Below are 23,452 nucleotides of genomic sequence, written 5' to 3' on the forward strand. Positions count from 1 at the left end.
AGAAATATTTTTTTCAAATGCTATATGTATTGCAATACTGACATTTACTGCAAGTCAGGGTAAAAATGATATTTAAGGATCTTAAGATATACTCTTTTACTACAAAAATAAAAACTAATAGCTCTCAGGTGCAATTATTATCCCATTTATTCTTAACATTTTTATTCCGTATGTTCTCTTTTTTTCTGATAGACACCTGGCATATCCAAGACTGAACAGCAGCCTCAAGGACTTGCAACTAGTGTTAGGTGGGGACAGACACCCATCAATCAGTCAACACCCTGGGACACAGATGAACCACCCTCTAAACAGATGAGAGAGAATGAAAACCCAGGTATGTTTTCACTCTTATTTGTAATTCTATGAGGGAAAATAGTTCAAAGCAAATTCAATACACTGTCTTCACTTACCTCTCTAAATTGAACTTTATTGTGAATCCCATTATTATTAGTAGTAATAGTAGTAGTAGTAGTAGTAATAGCAGTAGTAGCAGTAGTAGTATTATATATGCTGCAGCAGGATTTTTCTCTCTCACTGTAAACAGCACCTCAAGTTTCTTAAACACCATGGCTAGTTTAAATATTTTAAGAACCTGCAGGATCATTAAAGTGTTTTCTCTTTCTCTGTTTTTGCCAGAGAAGAAGGCACTGTGTAATACTTTCAGATTCCTTTTATGTCCAGAACTACCTAAAACGATTTCCAGGTTCCAGACACACATTGTACATTGTGCAGCTATGCCAGATGTCTAATTACAACCTCTTTGAAGTAGCTGGAGCACCATTATCACATATGCATAGTGTTTGTCAGGCAGCCATGAAAGCACAGTGGGGAAAGAGGTTAATTTTCTTGGAAGCATGTATTTAAGCTGCATAAAGCACAAAATACATAAAATTATGAACATGCTACATGTTACCTGATCAGTATTTTAACAACTGCACACATCACTGCAGCAATTGTAGGCACTTATCAGTTTGGAATAGTTTCAGACCCTGCATCACTTTCTATATTGTAAAGAAAAAGAAACCTTAGGTGCTACTAAAATGTTCCTTTATTGACAGCATTAACGTAAAGAAGAAGCTTTGGCAAGGGGGCAAGGCGGGGGGAGGAAGGTTTGTGATTTTTTTTTTTTTGCCAAAAATATTCTTAGTGATAGGTTTTCTTCTTTTTTCCTCCTCTGTGTCCCAGGTACAGCACCATGGGTTACAACAGTTGCAGCCGGTAACCAGCCAGCTCTTATAACTCATTCATATGGGATGACTCAGCCTCCAACTTTCAGCCCAGCAGTGAACGTCCAGGCCCCTGTCATTGGAGTTACACCCTCACTCCCTCCTCACGTTACCCCTCAGCTTCCATTAATGCCAGCTCATTACCAGCTTCAACAGCAGCCTTCACAGCCGCTGAGTAACATGGTTGTGAACCTGCAAAGCCAGCCTTTGTACACTAACAGCCAGCCAATTATGTCATCTATGACTGGGGTTGGTCAGGTGAATCACCCAGGCCACACTGCAGTAGGGAATGGTCACATGACTTGCCCTATTTTGCCTCCACCACCACCTGCTCTGCCTTCTGCTGCTCTACCCAATAGCGTTCCAGCTACCAATGGGCAAGCTGCTCCTCAGCTTCCTCCCAACCAGACGGGCAATCAGGACACAGCAAATGGGGTACAAATGCTACGGACTATTGGCGTGGGGAAGTACGAGTTTACAGATCCTTGGCATCCAAAAGGTAAGTCAGACTAGACCGCTTAATGTTGTCTTTGGTACAGGGCGCCACAGTACATGGGCTCTCAAGAGTGAATTAGGCCATGGTATTCAAGTTGTGCCAACAAAACTGCAAAAGAGGCACAACCAATAAAAACATCTTTACTGTTGTTGTACTGGTGCCAGCACTCCAGCATCAGTTTCCTGTCTTGTACTCTGCAATAGCTTTTATGAATTAAAGATGACAGAGCTAATGCTTAAGAAGTGCGGGGGGAGAAAAGTTTGGACTCTTTGTTTAGTAGTGAATGACACCTTTTAGAGTCCATCAAAGAATCTGGCATTCCACATCCCAAAGCATGCGAGATAGCTGCTGTTCTGTGCTGCACAGTTCCTCTGATTCCTTTTGAGAGGGAAAATATTTATTTATGTCAGACCACTTTCTTTGGCTTGAGTTGAGCCTGACTTACAAGCGTAAAAACTTGTTTTTAACTGTTTCCATCCTGTGCATCTCAAAGGGAACCAAACAAGCTAAATTACATTATTCACTACAGGCAATGAAAGCCAGGAAGTTCAATGTTAAAAGTGCACTATGCCCTATCCACTTCACTGAGCTTAAGTGTTAGATCATCTGCGAACAGTGGATGCTCAAGGGTGGATCTCTCCTGAAGAGCAGCTTCTAAATGTGTCACAATACTGAGCCAAAATGGATTATTAAATTCAGATTTTCACCTGGATCCAGAAGCTGGAATGTTGTTGTGATCTAGTCTCTATGTGGTAATCATTTTTATTTCATTTTTGGGTTTTTGCCCAGCTTTTAAAAATATCATTAATATGTCATGTGTGAAAATGAAAGAAAATATAGCTTAAGGAAACCAAGCACATACCTGTCAGCAAACTCTATTTAACTGATGCAAAAGATGACAAAGAATCTATTAGGTGAGTGGTCTTATTTTTATATTTGTATTTAGGCAAGACCCATGTGTAAATTGGGTACTCACAATAAACTATTAAGGTCTATTGTGTAAATCTGTGTTAAGGCCAAAAGATCTTTATTAAAAAGTGGTTAGCCCAATAACCTGTACTGCTTATATAAATTATATTTTGTCGTGTGCAAACCCTTATCAACACCTCTTGAAAAGCTGGTACTGCACATGCCAAGCAATTATTTTCCAAAAAGAAATCAACTGCTTTTTATTTTTTCAGTTGCAAACACACAAATACAACTAGGCCCCATTCCAGGGTTCTGGACTTCCTTATCTCTCTCTCCTGTAAAACCTAAGTGGACTTAGGGTAATATAAGTACAGACAAGCAGTCACAAATTGATAAACTGCTGTTTTAAGTGTTTTGGCCAATTGTTTCCCCTAAACCAAATCCATCCAGTCTAAGACCTTGTTTTCCCAATTGACTTTGCATGTTATGAACCATTGGAAAAAAGGAACTTCTAGACAAAACCTGAGAGATTCTTTGTTGAGGTGGTTATGTTAGATCCCTCACTTTTATACTGAAATCATGCCTTTCCCAGAGCAAATTTTCTCAGCCTTTATGCTCAGTTACCCTAGTTTATCAAAGACTGCAACTGCATTACAGCAGCACAGGTACATTGCTACAGCTATGCCCCAGTAACACCTGGTTTAGATGCCTCCTATGTCAACAGAAGGAATTTTCCACTGGTGTAGTTAATCCATCTCTCTGAATGGCAGCAGCTAGAAAATTCTTCCATTGACCTAGCTATATACACAATTGGGGGTTAGTTTGACCTAGCTACATTTGCACTGGGCACAACACTTCTCACAGCCCTTAGCAATATAGTTAAGTCAATCTAATTTTTAAGTGTAGACCAGGCGTAAGGCCCTGCTTAACCACGTAAGTACCTGTGAAGTCCCATTTAAACCAGTGGGATTGCTTACATGCCTCAAGTTAGGCATATGCTTAAAAACCTTGCCTAGTCAGTGCCAGTAGCTTCAGGTGTTCTAGATGCTACCTATAACTCCCCATCCACATGAGGGAATTTAATTTGCAATATAACTGTCACTGCTTCAAACCATAGTTTGATCTCTTGGCAGAAAACGTGTTGCCATGAAGCTGTTAGTATTGGTTTTCAAACTCTTGAGAATCAATTATGCTGGGACTACTCCACACTCTAGGTTTGCAATTGTAAAAGTAATCTTAGCTGTGTTGTGTTTTAGAACATAGGCATATGAATGAGAGTCAGGGGAACAGTGGGATGCCTGAGTTCAGAGATGCTAATAGTTTAGGTGAGGAAAGGGTACAGAGAATGGCAGTCATGCAAGGCCAAAGCACAAGAACTTATTTTCCATATGTGTGATTGGGAACCTTTGTTCTTAGCACATGTACAGAAGCAGAATATGGAGAAAGCCACCAATTCTAATTGGTGACAACTGCTAACAGATGAGCTGGATTATTTTTCATAAATTTCTGTCTAGACAGCACTTTTCTCAGAAATTAGATTTCTCTGACTTAAGGCATCAGCAGCTAATTTATTTCCTGTCTTTAATGGTGAAGAAAGACGATGAAGCATGCATGTACAAATGTCTCAAAAGCAGGACTTGTTTTTTGTTTTTGTTTTTTTAAAGGGAGAAGGGGGGCATTTCTTCCTCCACTTCTAATACTGAAAGCCTTAGTCATAAAACTATCATTCTGCTCATTAAATCTAAGGTCAAATAAGGCTTAAACATTATTTGCCTTTTGCTGGGGGAGGGGCGAGCGGGAGTGGAGAGCAGGGAGGGAAAAGAGAAGACAACAGAGTTTTAAAATCAAACATTAAAAACTTTATGTGCTAGAGTAGGATTCTTATTGAAACCATGTGGGTTTGGATATGGGTCATTTTAAATAATATATATATTTTAGTTTCTCCCTTAGGGGATTTAAGTCTCTGCAGCCCAATTGATTTCATGCTCTTCCATGATAGACAGCTTGCTTGCAGAGAAGGAATGGAAATGCAGTATGATGATATCAAGCTGTTGAAACATTTGAAGTCAGAATGGGTTCTGTACAATTTATTTAAAAGATTTTCTCTCTTTTGGGGAGGGAGTCTTGGTCAGCAGTATAATAAGATCTGCTGCAAACAGCCTTAGGATCTATTTTTTTAAATTCCTGAGATACTTCTATTTTATTGTTTCACTGGATGGTCCAGTCTTGCAGGCGTCTGAGTAATTACAGAACAAGTGAAAGAACAGGTCTTGCTGGTCAGAATGACGGGAGTAGTGATATTTTTAGAGTTCATTAGTGACCTGATTTAAAATTTCACATTTTGTTTCCTGTAATTATCTTTTGCCTCAATTGTATTCCTGTGGGGGTCAAATTAGAATGCATTCACTTAAAATTGTGTTTTTTAATCGGCTAGTTTTATTTAAAGATAAATTTCAAACACGGTAGAGGTACTGTTGATATGCTGTTTTATTTGCAATAGGTCAAAGTGATCTTCTGTAATATATGACTGGAGATGTCAAATCTTTTACATGGTTTCTTGAATGTTAACAAAAACTGTTGCATACAGCAGATTTTCTCTCTATTTATGATGTAAAGGACCAATCTTGCAATGTTTACTCATACAAGTACTCCCTTTATTTTTAATGTAACTTCTTGCATAAATAAAGATTTAGTCGCATGCATCAGGGTTGCAGGATTGGCCTCTAAGTCTTCCTTCTGAACTGAACAGTGGGTGGAAATCCTGTGGGGGGGTTTTGTTGTTTGCAACTCAGTAAGTTGTGCGGCTGCTATTATTATTATTATTAATATTAATATTATTATTATTAATCAAATGGATTTTCTATTTATAAAACAGCTAATTTATTGGAAAAGTAAATAGTATTTAAAAGTTTTTTTTTTTGCACTGTGTGTGAAGAATTGTATCCCTATGCTTTGTTGAATGTGTGGGATCTATTATCATACACAATCAACAGCAGTACTGAGATGTGACTGGTTTAGACTGAAACTGCCTTTGGGCTGAATTTATGGTAAGCATTTCTAGCTGACATCCAAAGCCATGTACCCTTAATATAAAAATGTCAGAGAAATATTTTGGTACAGTGGAGAATTAGGTATTGCACAGCATCCTTGTTTTGAGTCCTGTTGGAAATTAGAAAGGATATTCGGAATGATGCATTGAGAATCTACTGAGGCTCACATAAATAAAAGTGTACATACTTGCTGTAGAATATGAAAATATAGTGTGTCAAGAGAATGTTCAATTACAATTTTAGTATGTTCAGGATAGATTGTCATTTGCCTAGCCCACTTGCTTTGAGGAGTAAGGGGATGTAAATTGTCCCTCTCATGCAGGTTCCCTGCATTGCACATCATTGCACAATGGTGAAGAGCGACCTCTTCAGGGCTCCTATTTTAGTGACGCAGAGCACAACTGAGCCAACATGTGGGATGGGTATAAGTAATGTGTATCAGATAAAGGACTGGAACAGATTACATCCTTTCTGGAGTAATAGGGGAATTATGTACTAAACAGAGACTGGTTCCTCATGGGGCAATACAACTGCAGGCTTCCTCTTACTACGTGTCTGTGGAATATTCACAGGTTAACCCACAGTGAATAGCCCTGACATGTGTACTACATGAAAATTCCAAAACAAGCTCTGAGAGCTTCTCAGTATTAAAAAAGTGTATTTTTAAAGCAATTTGATATAACTTCTACCATAGAGGCTACCCAGGTTCTATTCTGCAGTTCCTTCTCTGCAATTTATAATTACTCTTGAGAGGCTTTGGTTTTAATTTATGAATGTTGATGGATAATATTGCTGTTTATTTCCAAGTGTTTTTTCATTTATATTTTATTGGTTTGCATTTTTAACTAGCATGGAAAGTAAATCAGACGCTAATTGTGGTTCAGAAAGTAATAACTGTAGAAGTCATAACAGATAAAAAATAAAATCTGAGCACTTTGTACCCCGAATACTAATTTCTCAATATCAAACATCATGAATTAAACCAACATGATGCTTACAAATAAATAATGTTGCACTATCACTGACCTAATCAAAGGAAGCATTTGTATTCTTCACCCTTGACCTCGTTACTAGAACTCTCATTAACTCTATCATTGCTGATATTCACCCATTGCTCTTTCTATGGTTTAAAAAAAAACATTTATGTATTTAGGTGATTTACTGATTTAGGGCTTATTTTTAAAGGGGCTCAACTGGACCTGTAGTTTTGTGACTGTGACTAATTCTGGACAGCTAAATTGTTCGGGGAAATCAGCTGTAGATGCAAAAGCTCACTTTTAGCCCTTGACTACCTAAGAGAAAGATGGCCCTGTTATTAAGGTTCTAGACTAGGACACAGAAGATCTGGATTCAATTCCTGAGTTTTCCACAGACTAGTTGTGTGTTCTGGGACAGATTCCTTATTCTCCACGTCACATTTCCCTGTTTGTGTAATTGTGAGGAAAACACATCCGCTTTAATCTATATCATCTGTTTTTCTATTTAGACTGTAAACGCTTCAGGGTAGTAAATATCTTTTACTGTATGTTTGTAAATGCCGAGGGCAATGATATCTTGATTTTGTTAGGCTAAAATACAAATCTATACTGACTTATAGGCCGAATGTGCTAACAAAGAATCAACATTCTAGCACATTCACTCACTGTTTTTAACTCACATGTATAATATCAGTCCCTTTAAAATAAGATCTTTCAAAGATTAATCATAATTATTTAAGGTAAACATTACACACTAAGGCTACGTCTATACTTGCGCCCTTTGAAGTTCAGGGCAAGTGTAGACATAGCCTAAGACACCACAGTAATCCACAGAAGGAGGTTGCAATAATAATTTTCACCAATTCATGCTCCAGTAGGATTATTTTCAAAGTTCACTACTGTATCTTAATACCTCCATGTGCAAATTCTTCATATATGGAAAGTGCAAACGAAATGGTCAAAGAGAATTTGTAGGTTTCCTGCATCACTTATTGACTGCACAGTATAAAGGATAGGTATCAGATCTGGAGTAGATTTTTTTCATTGATGAATTAGCAGTCCAGTGTAAGTGCATGCCTTCTAATTTCTGGCTTCCAACCAGAATGCGAACATCTAATTGCTACAATGTATTTTATTGAGACCTTTACAGATTAATTAGGGCTGTTGATTATTGCATTTAACTCATATAATTAACTCAAAAATGAATTGCAATTTAAAAAATCGTGATTAATCCTACTGTTAAACAATAGACTACCAATTGAAATGGATTAAAAGTTTGGATTTTTTTCTACATTTTCAAATATTTTTAAATCTAATACGGTACAGAATACAAAGTATACAGTTCTCACTTTATATTAAGCAGGGAGAACTTGGAGTCCTAATAAATAAATGCAACTATGACATAATTGGTATCACAGACTTGGTGGGATAATGCATGCAATTGGAATCTTGGCACACAAGGGTACAGCTTACTCAGGAAGGCTAGGCAGGGTAAACAAGAAGGAGGTGTTGCTTTATATATTTAAAAATGTGCATACCTGGACTTAGGTGGAGATGGATGCAGGACACAGACACATGGAGAGTCTCCGGGTTAAGATAAAAGGGGTAAAAAAACCAAGGGTGATGTCATGTTACGGGTCTACTACAGGCCATCTACCCAGGTAGAAGAGGTGAAGGAGGCTTTTTCTAAGCAATTAACAAAAATCATCCAAAGTGCAGGATTTGGTGGTGATGGAGGACTTCAACTATCCAGACATATGCTGGGAAAACTAATACAGTGAGTAGTAACAAAGAGGAAGCCGTGCTAGTCTATACACTATCAAAACAAAAAACAGTCAAGTAGCACTTTAAAGACTAGCAAAATGGTTTATTAGATGAGCTTTCGTGGGACAGACCCACTTCTTCAGATCATAGCTGTTCTGGTCTGGCTATGGTCTGAAGAAGTGGGTCTGTCCCACGAAAGCTCACCCAATAAACCATTTTGCTAGTCTTTAAAGTGCTACTTGACTGTTTTTTGTTTTAATACAGTGAGGTGCAGTTATCCCATAAGTTCTTGGACTGCACTGATGACAATTTTAAATTTCAGAGGGTGGAGAGAGTTACTGGGGGAGCAAGTTCTAGACTTGATTTTAATAAATAGAGAGGAATTGGTTGAGAATTTGAAAGTAGAAGGCAGCTTGGGAGAAGTGACAGTGAAATCATAGAGTTCATGATTCTAAGAAATGGTGAAAGGGAGAACAGCAAAACAGACACAATGGATTTCAGGAAGGTGCAAAGATGAAACTGTGGGTCTTCAAAACAAATGTGTAGAGTGTGCTCTTGTATGGATGCAAGACCTGGCATAATAAAAAATCTTCAAATCACAAGCTACAGACATTTATAAAAAGATGCCTGAGGTACATCCTTCACATCAAATGGCAAGACTTCATCACATATTAGGAACAGTGGAACAGAGCAGGAAAAGAACCAATTGACATTGAAATCAAGACAGGAAAGTGGGGATGGCTAGGCCACACTCTCAGAAAAGCATCATCCAGCATAGCCTGTCAACCTCTAGCATGGAACCCACAAGGAAAACGCAAAAGAGGAACACCTCGGATAACATGGAGAAGGTCTACTGAGATTGAAGGACAAGAACTGGGCTACTCCTGGAGCCAGCTAGAAGCTTTGTCCCAAGACAGAGTGAAGTGGAGGAGACTTATAGATGACCTATGCTCCACACAGAGTACAAGGGTTAAGTAGTAGTAGTAGTGTTTATCTGTTAAAGACTAACACCAGTAAGATTTCCTTTCACAAATCTTAAAGGAGTTCCAAAGCTCTTGATAGAAGCACTGTGTAAGTCTTTATGTCATGCATCCTTGTTCTACCTTTTTCTAAAGACTGTCTTCCTTACACATGTGCAGCAATACAAACAAATGAACTCAAGGTGTTATCAGTCAAAGATCCTTTAATTTACTTTCACGGAGGTAAAGTGGTGCTGAAGAATAAAGTCAGTTCAGAATTTCACCAAAGCCAAGAAATTACTTTACCATCTTTTTTTCCGCCCAAACTCTTGGAAGAAAACGAAAAGCTTAAATTCATTGGATGTGAAGGAAACCCTGGGCGATTATTTCAGTAAGACTTGATGTTCCTTAAAGTAAGCTTTTTCCTTTCAAAGCCTCTGAGAAAAATCAACACAGAAAATGTACAGTACTGTAGTTATTATTTATGAAATGAAAGACAGCTTTATAAATGGACAGAAATAATTGCATTATACTGCATAACATAAATATGTATATATTTATTTCAGAAAATAAAGCAGTTTGAGAGAAATGGCTACTTCACATGTACTAATCCAAATGATTTAATACAGTGCTTGTCGTGGTCCCTGAACAGTGGGGGCAAGGAATAAATCCTGGCTAAAATACAAGTTCGACACCCTCTCCATATTTAGTCACCAGGCATTAACCACAACACAAATTAAAGATAAACAGTAAAGAATTTATTAAACAAAGGCATGAACAGCAAACAGCATTATTAAGATTCTGGTTGTCAATTAACATAAAAATGAACTAAGGTAAGTATTATCCCTCCTCCTTCCCCACACCCTACCACAGTCCTGAAGTCAGAGGGAAGTCAGGCAAGTCTGGTAGCAACAGGACAGAGGAATAAGGATGGCAGCCGGGAACAGCACAGCACTTAGAACTGGATGTATGTTATGTTCTGCTTCTGTCCTTCTTTTCTTCCATTCTTCTCTTTTTGACACATCATCCTGCATGCAGAGTGCCTAAGGGAAATGGTGAGTATATGTGTGTGGATGTCTGATTGGTTCCCTACCTGTCTTTTAGTTAAAATCAACAGAAGATTAACTACGAGGCCTGACACTGTATTCCTGCTGCCCTAGCCATCAGTCTAAACTGGCCTACGACGCCTACCAGGATATAGATGCTGCCCTCGCCACCAGTGGTCTCCTGTAGGTCTGCTGTCTGAGTGGCCTACAAGGCCTGACAGCTCACAGCTGCTTCCCTAGCTGCCACCAGCACTGACAGGAGACACTAGAGGGAGGGAGGGAGGGAGAGAGAGAGAGAGAGAGAGAGAGAAAACCCTGAGGTGATTGGTCCACCCCTTTTTATAAACGCTTGTCTCTGGGCAGATTAGAGTCAGGTGACCCAATTCTTCCTGCCTTTACCTTCACGCCTTAGTCTGAGGGAAGGAATGACTCAGCATTTGTCAGACATCTTTCAAAGGGGAAACTGACATGGAACCCATATTTCAAGTGGAAAACAAAACGGAGTCCATCTGAAAACAAAAACAGAAGCCAAACCAGAATCCATACTGGCGACCAAATAAAGTTCATTTAAAACACACCATACCTAGAATTCCTCTTAACCCTCTTACCAAAGTATCTGTGCAGAATTTACTGAGTTATCAACTACAGGTGAGATCATGATAACAGTGAACTCAGGAGAAGCAAGATTTGACATGAAGAATCTTTTTACTCCTCACTGGCGGGTAATCATCTCTGAGGTAGAATGTGGCAACACTATAAAAGTTTATGACTTGAATTGAATAAGTATATTGGATCCAACTGGAGCATAAGGGAGAATTCTAGGAATACAGTTTATAATTATCCAGGAAACTTAGAATAATATATGAGCTCCTAGGAATAATGACATGGGATATCTAATGGCCTCATCTGCTTAGGTTGTAGGTGTTCTGTCTCATTCAAGAGGCGGTGCTTCTGGCAGCATCAAATCTCCTAACCATTTAATAAGTGTTCAGTCCTGAGTTAGAGAGAAGAGTGTCACTTTGAACTGCCAAATGCACATCCTACCTGGGCTTTCCTGGCGGTCTCCTGTCCCAATGGCTGATTCAGGCACAGACTTGTTCAGCTTATGAGATGTGATGATATGCTCACCACACTCTCTTTATTCTGAGGCATCAGTTTGGCCAGACTGCTTGAAAAACTCTCCATGTAGGGATCTTAGATATCCCCACTTCCACCCCCCCGCCACAAACCCAAACAGCGCGAAATAGGCTAATGAGGTACCTTGGTAAATTCTTGGAGCCTCATTAGCATGTGATCACATGATTTGGAGTCTGGAAGACAGTCTTCCGGACTCCAAAACGGCATTTAGAAGCACAGCCCCTGGGGGTCAAATAGAAGGAAGTCCTCCTTCCGAAGGCCCCTTCTTCCCAAAAAGTGGCATGTGTAGAAGCAGCCATGGACTGGGAATCTGCAAAACAGTTTCATGAGGTCTTCTTTCTAGAGAGGTTAAACCTCACCTGATTGTGTTTTTTGGGGAAAGCAAACTTTTTTTTATTATTTTTTATTTATTTATTTTTACAATGATACAGTGAATTGGTGGGCATGCATGCATACTAAGCACTGCTCACTAATGGATGTAATCAAAACTGCTGGGCTGTGTCTCATGAGATTTCCTTACTAATGGAGAGCCACCTTTAGTTCAAAGTGATAGGGGCTTGCACATCTGGAGCAAGAAATTCTGAGGTCTTTTATTATGAAAATAGCTCTAAAAAAGTTGTTAATTAACACAAAAAAAAAACTTTAATCCCCTTTACAATGAGCAAATGGTGCCAGGATCGCCTCCGCAGTGTATGGGTGAAGTCAGTTCAGAACTTCACCTCAGTCAGGAAAACATTTTACTGACCAGGGGACTAGTCTAATCTCCTGGTCAAGGGGGTCAGTAGACTTTCCTGGGTCCTCAGCAACATAGGTGGGTCTGGCTCTGTATTCCCAGATGGGGCGGGCCTCAGGTGGAAGGGGCAGGACTAGGGGTAGCCAGTCCTCAGTGCTGCCTGGAGGACACTGTACTGCACACCCCCTCTCAACCCCAGGCAGCCCTTGGAGTCATTGGAAGTGTGCCAGGCAGTGCTCCTGCAATGATTTAAAGGTCCCAGGGCAGCTTCAATAGCTGTAGAGGTGGCCAGGAGACCTGAGCCCTTTGGAATCACCAGGCACTGGAGCAGTTGCCCCTTTCCCACCTCACCCCATTGGCGGTCTGGTCCTGATCTGAAACAGGGAATTAAAGGACCAAATGAAGGTGGGGTAGATTATCTTTTTTAATTTACGGAATGAGTAACAAATTTGCATAATAAGTGATACTCCTGAGTAGCTGACAGAAATATTACCCTCATATAATTCATTACCAGTAGTTTCACTAGTTCGTGGCTCTTCTTTTTATTTCTTTTCTGTTTCACATCATAATGTGCACATTGTGATATGAAGCAGCTGGTTTGGACAGTGAATGTTCAAACTTGACAAAGGTTGCATAAAAATGCACTGTCCTGGACACGAATACTGATGGTCAGGTTTTCAAAGTAAGAATATGCAGTAGACCCCCAACTTATGCAGGGGTTGCATTCTTGTGCAACCCAGCATAAGTCAAATTTTGGGTAACTCAGGGGAGCCAGAAAACATACCAGTGCAGCACTGCTGGTCAGTTTCCTGCCTACTGTCAGTGGTGGGCAGCCAAGAGCCTGGCTCTGGGCTGCCCACTGCTCACAGGAGAGGGGAAACTGACCAACACTGCTCCTTTCAGTGGTGGCAGCCCAGAGCCAGGCTGGTAAACCCATCCTGTCAGGGTGGCAGCCTGACTGTTGCCACCCCTGACAGGAGTGGGGAGGCTACTGCCCCAGTCAGGAGCTGGGAAACCATTCTTGTCAGGGGCGCTGACAGTCAGGCTGACACCCCTGATAGGTGTTGGAAAACCACTCCTGTCAGGAGCAGCAGCTGAGAGTCAGGATCTGGGCTGCCACCCCGACAGGAGCCGGGAAACTGACCAGCACAGTAGCACAGGTCAGCTTCCCTGCTTCTGTGAGTGGCAGGGATCTGGTGTCTGGCTCCCAGCTGCTCTTCACTCATGGGATCCAGGACTCCCCTGAGTGGCAGGCAGTCCGGAGCCAGGCACCAGCTCCTCGCCACTCAAAGTCATGTTAACCCGAGATACGCACACTCGAGTTGCGCATGTTTCGGGGTTCTATTGTGCATGGTTAATCCTTCAGCTAACTCTCCTGTACTTCATATTACTGTTTCCAGAACTGGTATGGATCCACATGAACACTTAGCAGCTAAACTATAAATTTAAAATAATGTTGTGCGCATATCAGGTATTTGCAAGCAGATGTTTTTGTCCACTTTCACATGTCTGACTTTGGATATCTGACACCATAGATCAGAATGGTAGCTGTGTTAGTCTGGATCTGCAAAAGCAACAAGGGGGTCCTGTGACACCTTATAGACAAACAGAAATGTATGAGCATAAGCTTTCATGGGCAAAGACCCACTTCATCAGAATTGCCCATGAAAGCTTATGCTCATACATTTCTGTTAGTCTATAAGGTGCCACAGGACCCCTTGTTGGTTTTGCTGACACCAAAGAGAATTTCTGTTGTGTTTGTGTGATAAAATAGGGTTTGCATAGGCTTGATAAACTATTTATATAGTGACAGAATTAAGTGTTTTAAGTAAATTATGTTTCTGTATGGGTCAAGTTGTTCTTGTAGCAACTCCCAGAAGTGTAGCAGGGCTACTTATAAATTAAACACATTTTCCTCCTCTCAAGCCTTATTTGATGTACTAAGGGAGACAAAATGAGAGGAACATAGGTATCAAACTAATGTGAATGTAAATCCAAGTTTCAATCTTCTAAGTAATTGCCCATTAATTGGCTAAAAGAAAAGTTTTGTTTAGTTTTATCATCATGAGAAATGATGTAATTACCATGATCCCCACATTGGAAATGATGAAAGCATTGGTTTTGTATAACATTGCTTTTAGCCAGTATAATATAAAAATAACAGCATGAAAATTGCACTGGCTGCTTTCGTATTGTCTGTGTTGAATACCTCCGTGATATGATACAGGTAATGACAGGTACTTTTCAATGTATTCATTTTCTCCTTTTGCTAAGTTTAATAGTACAGTGAAATTAAAGTACAGCATTAAACAAACCAGATATGCCTGTATATGCCATAGACCCACTATTAGAGACAAAGCACCAACAGATTTTTCTATTGCTAGTTTAAATAATTAAATGATTATAAACAGGAGTAGAACATCGTCATTTGTTTCTGAGTTAACTATGATCAGAGGAAGCATCATTTTTAATTTCAGACCAGGTTTATTGATTGATTTTTTTTATTAAATTCTACAGATGCATCAGCCCTGTTTTCTTGTGTTGATGGTATTAGATATTCTAATTAAAAATAAAACAAATAAATACCAATGTTGTTTAACTTAGACGTGTGACTGCAGTAACAGTATTTTCTTTGTTGCTGTGGCTTGGATTTTTATGCAAGTGTTGCAAATATAATAGAGCTAATGGAGCTCCTCAACCAAGAAAATGGGTATATTCAGGGCAAATCAATTATGTTACTAATGAGCTCTACAAATTGAATTTATCCTTGTGAATCTATATAATTTCAGCAAATCTGTCCCCAAATTGCATGTTTTGACTGCAGTTTAAATGAGTAGAAATAATAATTAATATTTCAGGAGCCAAGTCAAAGCTGAGCATGTTACACAACCAAGTGGGAGGTGGGTTAATATTATGCTGATCAGTGCCATAACTGCCGGCTCCTCACATACTAGGAAAGTTGAGATATATTCTAGGTATACAGTCCCCTCCTTTACAATTATTATTTTAATAGTCATATATAATAATTTCATAAACTACTTACATCAGACACATAATATATGAGTCATGTTAATTAGTCAATGTGCTGCAGGATATAGTGGCAAGTTGAATAAAAAGGAAAAGGGAATAATAGTAGTTTTTGTTTAATATGCAGCTCCCTACAGCCACTGCCCTCCTTCTTTACCAACATTTGAACCCTTTTTCTATGGACTGTTTTGTGCTGATGGGGTTGGGCGGACAGTCTTCAGGAGCATAATGCGGTCTGAGACAGATGTGTGTTCTCTTATGTCCGTTTGGTAAAGGTCATTTTACTCCTTTTCAGAAGGGTGATGAAGGCAGAAAAAATGACAATTTTTGCAGGAAAGCTTAGGATGGAAGTGCTCTCTCTCTCTCTCTCTCTCTCTCTCTCTCTCTGTCAGCAAGCAACTGAATGAGACAGAAAAAGAGAGAGAGTTCTAGAATTTCAGACCTCCATCTTATCGCAAAAGACGCCCCCAAAACAGTACAAAAAAAAAAAACCCTTGTCCATTCATTATATCACCCTTCATTCCACTCCCTCCTATGTCTCTGGGACCAGTGAGTTGAGACCTTCTGTCCCTCTGTGGGGAGGGGTGCACAGTGAGTGCTCTGTGTTCACCTCCCGCAGCACCCTTCGTTGTGTTTCTCCTTGTTTCCCGAGCTCTTACATCAGACTCTCATTCTTTAATCACTTTCTGGTTTCAGTTCTTGAAGGAGAATGTTTCAGGCCTCCCCAGCCCAGTCACCTGCATAATGTCTCTCAGATTCAGTGGAGGGAGCTGCATTCCACTCCTGCTGACAGGAGCTGGGGAAGGGCCAGGTGTGGTGCCAGGGGGAGTTCTGAGGGACCACAGGGGGAGCGAGAACCTACTCCCATCTTGTATGGATGGTTGGAAGGGTGGTGTGACAGTGTTTTAGCCACACTGAAAATACCCAGGAACAATTGCCAAAGCTGAGTGCACTCCCAGGCTAACTGGATCTGTCAGCAGCTGACACTGCACACATAAGAGATGTCCCTACAGTGCTGCATTGATTGACAGCAGTTGTCAGCAACAGGGCTTTCTAAACTGGTGAAGAAGGCACTTTAATTGGCACTACAGCAGGGACATGGCCATTGTCAACAGCAAGAGAGAGAGCATGATTAAGATGCGGTCTCAGCCTGAGCGTGCTTCCTCACAATGCACTCCCTGTGGCCACACTGAAAGCAACGGTGTCATGTCCACAAGCCAAATGCAATATAAGTGCAAGAGGCCCAGCTGCTGACAGCCATTGTTGAGAATCAGTTAGATTCCTTGTGCAGAGCAAGGGTGGGATCAGAGGTTCCAGTTTCTCATCACAACCCTTCTGTTTGCTTAAGAAACAAGGCTTGCAAAGCCAAGAGGAAACAACGGAAAGCCAGCTCTCTTCAGCTAGTGCAACACTAGCATCTTAAAGATAGGTACAGGGGGTTTGAAATTGTGATGGGTAAGAGAGGGCTTGGGGCTCAGACTTGCACCTGGATTATGTTTTTGTGGGGCTCAGATAAGACTTCAGACAATCTTTCCCATGCTGGCCTCAGAAACCTGCTTTTTATCAGATTCTCAAAAGGACTTTAGGGCTTATTTACACACAAAAGTAGTATCACTTTAACTATGCTCATGTAGTTAAGGCATTGCTGCCCCCACAACCCTTCCCTGTATGGGGATGCAGGTATACCAATGTAACAATGCATATACCAAGATAGTTGACTCCCATACGGGAAGAAAACAAGCTATACCATATACTAGACAAGCTACCAGAAAGTGATCATTTTAACCTCCGTGAACATTCCATAATGGATATAAAAGTAGCTATTCTCCTACAAAAGAATTTTACCACAAGATTACAGAGGGAGATATCTGAATTGGAATTTATTTACAAGTTTAACTTGTTTAACCTTGACCTAAATAGAGATCTTGACCAGCTTGTGCATTGTAAGGGCAATTTCTGCACTTCTGATATCCACAGGAATGAAACACATAAAATTTAATTTGCCTCCTTAACTGATTCTACTATGGACAGGTAACTTCCTTTCCCCTTCCCCAGTGCCTACTATATAAACCCCACATTCCTTCTTTCTACTCCCTTCTCATCTGAAAAGGTGGGTTTTACCCACAAAAGCTAAATACCTAATAAATTTGTTAGTTTCTAAGACGCTACAGGACTGCTTATTATTTGTGACGCTGCAGACTAATACCGCTACTCCTCTGAAGCAGCACCAGTATAACTGTATAACCATACTAGGGGTCGTTCCGCTGCAACTAGTGTGCTAAAAAATCACAGCCCTAATCAGCATTTCTAATACTGGAACAAATCTGTGTGTGGACAAGGCCTTAGTTCAGAATACTGTGCATTTTAGCAGCCACAGATTCCAGGTTACATAAGCAGGCAATGACACAACAAACAGTATGGTCTGTGTCATTGATTCATGGATTAAGGGTCCTGAAGTGCACATTAATGAAGCCATTATCTTGTCAGTGATGTGTGGATAAGAGCTATCCTTGGCAGACAGTGCTATGATGCTTTGTAGGAGAACACAGGATTTCAGTGATATCTTTGACTTACATTACTGTAAAAAAATCAAGGGAAATTTAATGCACAAAACTCAATACTAAGAACTTTTTAAGTTTAAGTTAAAGGCTAGCTGGCCTGAAAGAGGAAGATTTTCAGTATGCTGAACCCTTGATACTGTGAAAGGCTTTGAGAATAATGTGAAAACAGCGAGGAAATATTATCCATTGGTTAGAGTGAGATGTATTCAGAACTTCTGGGTTTTTAGCTATGACCAGTGTGCCCTGTAAGCTGAGTACTTGGGTGGCCATCCAGGAGAGATTCAAATGCTGCCCAGCTGATTAGCAAAATGCCCACAATGCCCCCAGCATGCAGCATGAGTTTCTGCTGGTGTTGCACATCCTCATGTACCTCCATGCACATAACAAAATTCATTCTGCCCATGAATGGAAAAAAGAAATCAAAGGAACGCTGGCTATGACTGCACCACTAGTTCTTGTGAAACTCACTTATTTCCCTATGCAAATCAGCAAGGACTGTAATCAAGCCTTAAATACCTTTTAAAAAACTTGGCCTTAATATTTTACTGTGTATGGGATTCCTTTCAAGCGGCATTAACCCAAGTATGCAATCCTTATAGAACTCGTCAGTGGAGACCCAGCAGGATATTGAGTGCCTCCCACAAGCTGCTGGCCACCCTTAAGTCTCACTAATTTGAGATCTTTTCAGGAGTGAACCGTATTATTGCTTATGAGATTTATTCAGACTTGAATGATGGAAAGATTTTTGGCAGCCTGTCAGCTCTCCTCAGCTGGGAAAATGGAAAATGTTTATTAATAAAAACCTTTGACATGGCATGCATAATATGTACCCCCTACACTGGGTCCATGATTAATAACACTAATTATGAGGCATTCATTACAGTCTCAAGAGGCTACGTTGTGTGAGTCAGCCAGGGAGTCACTGTAAATTACCATTATTGTCCATTTTAAGTACTGCAGCTATCTATAGCAATCTGGAGAGAACTATGGCGATTATATACAGTAACACTACTTTTTGCTAAACTGGGGTATGCTTTTACCACTTAAGACTATGAAAATATAGGACCACTCTCCGAAGCTATGGCAGTTGCAGTGATTCACTGAAGAATGGTCCAGTAAAATCAACACAGACATGTTTCAGCAGAGGATTCTAAGCTTCTTGCTGAAGCTAGAGAGAAGTGAGGCAGTTTTAAAATCGGTTTCAAAGTGCTCATGATTCTTATTTTATTAGAGAGGAAGCAATATATAAGCAGATGGATTTCCCACACTGGTCCAGAAGAATTATACATAGTGGACTATGCTTCTCAGCTGGTGTAAATCAGTGTAGTTCTATATACATCAATATCATATAAAAATCAACTGAAGATCTAGCCTACTGTATATATTGCAAACTTATCCCTTCCTAATATTTGCCTTTATTGTTTACTCAAATAACAAAACATTATCGTTGCTGTAGGTTTTTTCACCAGACGGGTTTCTTAGAAACTCCTTGCAAGATCTCTTCTATGTCCCAGCGCCTAGTTTCTGCTGCTCTCAAGGGACAATCCACTCCTCTTAGGCTATGTCTACACTAGAGCGATCTGTTGATAGAAGTTACTGTTGAAAGATATCTTCTGACAAAACTTCTGTCAACAGATTGCAGCCTGACTGGAAAGCAGATTGTAAGTGTGATCTGCTCTGTCAACAGAGAGTGGCCGGACTGCCCAGCCACTCTCTTAACAAAATGGCCAGCCAGAAGCACAGCAGACAGGGATGCCCAGTGTCCCAAAAGCCCTGCCTGTTAACAGAAGGCTCTCCGGAACATCAGGACTGGCTTTCTGTCAACAGATCTTTGTCGACCGAGGTGTTCCACCTCATGGGGGAGCAGCAGAACACTGTCAAAAAAGGTGCCGTGATCTGTTGATTTACTGCTGACAGAATGCCTTGGGAATGTGGATGCTCGGGGTTTTGTTGACAAAATATTAGTTTTGTCAACAAAACTCTCTAGTGCAGACATAGCCTTAGACTGATTCATGCTCCAATACACCTGCTCGCATGACTCTACGGTGATTTCTCTGTATCCTAATGCATGATTCTAGCACCTCAGCATAAAGTGACCCAACACAGAGACACTGTGTTCCTATGGTGAGTCCTGGAAACTGTCACCTAGTAATGTGATCATTTAGCACTAGTATGTGAATATGAAAGTTCTCATGCTAAGGCTGTCAAGAAATTAAAAAATCATGGTTAATTGCAAGATGAAAAAAATAATCATGATTAATTGCACTATTAAACAATAATAGAGTTCCATTTACATATTTGGATGAAGACTACATTTTCAAATATGCTGATTTATGTGACAAGACAGCTTATTAATTGTACAGTTCTCTCTTTATGTTTATTTTTTATTACAGGTATTTACACTGTAACAAGCAAAAGACATAGTGTTTTTTTAAATCCCCCATAAGAACTGCTGCAGTACAAGCTCTTTATCCAAAAGTTTAACTTACAAATGTAGAATTATGTGCACAAAAATTATTGTATTCAAAATGAAAATATGGTAAAAGTTTAGCACCTACAAGTCCACTCAGTTCTACTTCTTGTGGAGCCAATTGCTCACACAAGTGAGTTGATTTCAAGATTTGTTTTAGATAATTCCGTCTGCTTCTTATTTACAGTGTCACCTAACAGTAAGAACTTGTGTTTACATGGCACTGTTGCATTTGGGCATCACAAGATATTTAGGTGCCAAATGTGCTAAGGATTCATATGTCTACACTTGCCCCCTTCTCTGAAGGGGGCATGGTAATCAGGGTAATGGGAGATTACTAATGAAGCGCTGTGATGCATGTGCAACACTTCATTAGGCAAATTCTCCCCCGCGGCAACTTTGAAGTGTCAAATGTCAAAGTGCCAGCATGCTGTGTAGCCGCAGGCACTATGTAATGCCTTTACTCCCCCAAATTTTGAGGAGTAAAGGCACTTCAAAATGCCCGTGGCTATACGGCATGCCAGCACTTTGACGTTTGACACTTCGAAGTTGCTGCGGGGGAGAATTTGCCTAATGAAGTGCTGCATATGCATCACAGCACTTCGTTAGTAATCTCCCATCATTCTGATTGGGGCAAGTGTAGACATAGCCCATGTGTCGACCACCATTCCAAAGGACATGACCCTATGTTTATGACAGGTTCTGCTCAATAATGGTTCAAAATAGAGCAGACTGATGTATGTTCATTTTCATCATCTGAGTCAGAGGCCACCAGCAAAAGGTTGATTTTGTTCTAGATAATTCTAGTTTGTGTTCTGTGGTTTCTGTGTCAGAGGGTTGCTCTTTTCGCACTTCTAAAAGAATGCTCCACAGCTGCTCCTCCTAAGATTTTGGAAGGCACTTCAGATTCTTAATCCTTGGGTCGAGTGTTGTAGCTATCTTTAGAAATCTTACATTGGTACCTTTTCTGAGTTTTGTCAAATCTGCAGTGAAAGTATTTTTAAATGAACGACATGTGCTGGGTCATCATCTTAGACTGCTATCACATAAAATATATGGCAGAATGGGAGTAAAGGATAGCAGGAGACATATTGTTCTCACCCCAACGAGTTCAGTCACAAATTTGATTAACACATTTTTTATGAGCATCCTCAGCATTGTAATATGTCCTCTGGAATGGTAGCCAAAGCAGGAAGGGGCACAGGAATATGTATTATGTGTGGCGTGTAAACGTCTTGCAATGCTGGCTGCAAAAGTGCCATGTGAGCGCCTATCCTCACCTTCAGCTGACATTAGATATAGTTAGCAGCAGCATTATTTTCCATAAATGAAAACAGATTTGGTTTTCTAGGTGATTGCCTGAACAAAAAGTAGGACTGAGTGGATTTAAAGGCTCTAAAGTGCAGTCTGGCGGTCCAACAGAGCAAGTTGTGTGTGGATGCAATCTGTTGACAGAGGTTCTGTCAAGATTATCCTGTCAACAGTAACTTCTGTTGACAGATGCTTCTAGTGTAGACATAGCCTGTGAGTCCACATAGCTTTGATACATGAAAATCTGAAAATGGGGAGAGTAGAATACATAAAGGCTGCATGTACACTTCAGTTCCATTTTGAAAGAACGTCTTTCGAAAGAGAACATTGAAAGATGGTCTTTCGAAACAGAGCGTCCACACACACACCAGCCCTTGGAATGAATTGGAGACTTTTACATGTATTTTAATGGGAATTTAGTGCCACTCTTATGATTTTTTGCCTACCAGCAGAAATTGGGAACCAATTGCGCTCATATAGCGAGGGATGAATGTATTTCTTTTATCATTTTTAAATTACAAATATTTGTAATAAAAATAATATAAAGCAATCACTGTACTTTTTGCATTCTGTGTTGTAATTTAATTAAATACATTAGAAAATGTAGAAAAACATCAAAAATATCAATTTCAATTGATATTCTATTTAACAGTGAGATTAAAGCTGATTTCCTGTGTCAACACGAGCCCCTTCCTTTCAGAAGGGGCATGTTAATGAGCAGGTTTGAAAGATGCTAATGAGGCACTTCTATTATTATGCATCACCTCATTATCATAATGGCAGCCGCAGTGATTCAAAAGTGCAGCTTTCAAATCGCATGCCACCCGTGGAGGTGGGGACCTCCCAAAAGGACCCCCCAGTTTTTGAAAGCCCTTTCTTCCTATCTGGTGTTAGAAAGAAGGGCTTTCAAAAACTGGGGGTTCCTTTCAGAAGGTCCCCATCTCCATGGGCAGCGCGTGATTTGAAAGCTGCACTTTAGAATCGCTGCAGCTGTCATTATGATAATGAGGCGCTGCCTATTCATAGCAGCGCCTCATTAGCATCTTTCGAATCTGCTCATTAACATGCCCCTTCCGAAAGGAAGGGCTTGTGTAGATCCAGCCATTATGTTTTTAATTAATCGCATGAGTTAACTGTGGTTAATCAACAATCCTATGTAATAACTTCTGTGCTTCAAACATTGTACTTGCATTTTCTTGTCGACCACTGAAGTTCCATCACATCTGGGGTAGAATGTATCAGCTGTTAGGCAGCATTCAGCAACAACTGATAGTGTAGCAAGTAACAAAGAATACCACTATTTGCTGGAGCTGTAAAAGAGAGTTGGGATTTGGCTAGAATGGCAAGTTTAACAGCTCTACATATGTGAAGAGTGCCGTGGGGTTTAAGAACCTCTAACAGTCATAAATGTTGTCTTACGTCTTGTCTAAAGAGATACCTCCAGCAGCACAGTGTCCACTAGTTAATATTGGAAAACTAATCTTCATTGATGCGAAGCGATAAGTTATGCTGCCTTTTTCACTAGTGCTGCTACCTGAAGCACCTTGGCGGCCTCCCTCCAGGTGGGCCAACAGACGTTCCAGGCCCCTAGGAATGCTCCAGGCTTCCAGAAGGGGCAGGGCTGGAGCAGAAGGAGCAGGATTAGGAGCCCAGCTCAGTGCTTCCAGAAGGAGCAGGCCTTGATCAGAAGGGGCAGGACTAGGGACAGACATCCTCAGCGCTGCCCGGAGCACACTGTGCCACAGCTTTCCCTCCCCAGCCAGTCCTCAGAGCCTCCTAGAGAGTG

At 40.4% G+C, this 23,452-nt stretch overlaps 1 protein-coding gene across 3 annotated transcripts in view; it reads left to right on the forward strand.

Annotated features, from left to right (window-relative positions):
• Positions 1–23,452, forward strand: part of KLHL29 (kelch like family member 29) — a 607,456-nt gene that overhangs the window by 379,484 nt on the left and 204,520 nt on the right. For all 3 annotated transcript variants that reach the window (XM_074991331.1, XM_074991330.1, XM_074991329.1), the window contains 2 exons: positions 193–334; positions 1,186–1,725. In XM_074991331.1, the coding sequence (XP_074847432.1) occupies positions 193–334; positions 1,186–1,725 (682 nt within the window). The remainder of the gene's footprint in view (positions 1–192; positions 335–1,185; positions 1,726–23,452) is intronic.

Source organism: Carettochelys insculpta, chromosome 3 (assembly GCF_033958435.1).
Source record: "Carettochelys insculpta isolate YL-2023 chromosome 3, ASM3395843v1, whole genome shotgun sequence".
NCBI classification, from domain to species: Eukaryota; Metazoa; Chordata; order Testudines; family Carettochelyidae; genus Carettochelys; species Carettochelys insculpta.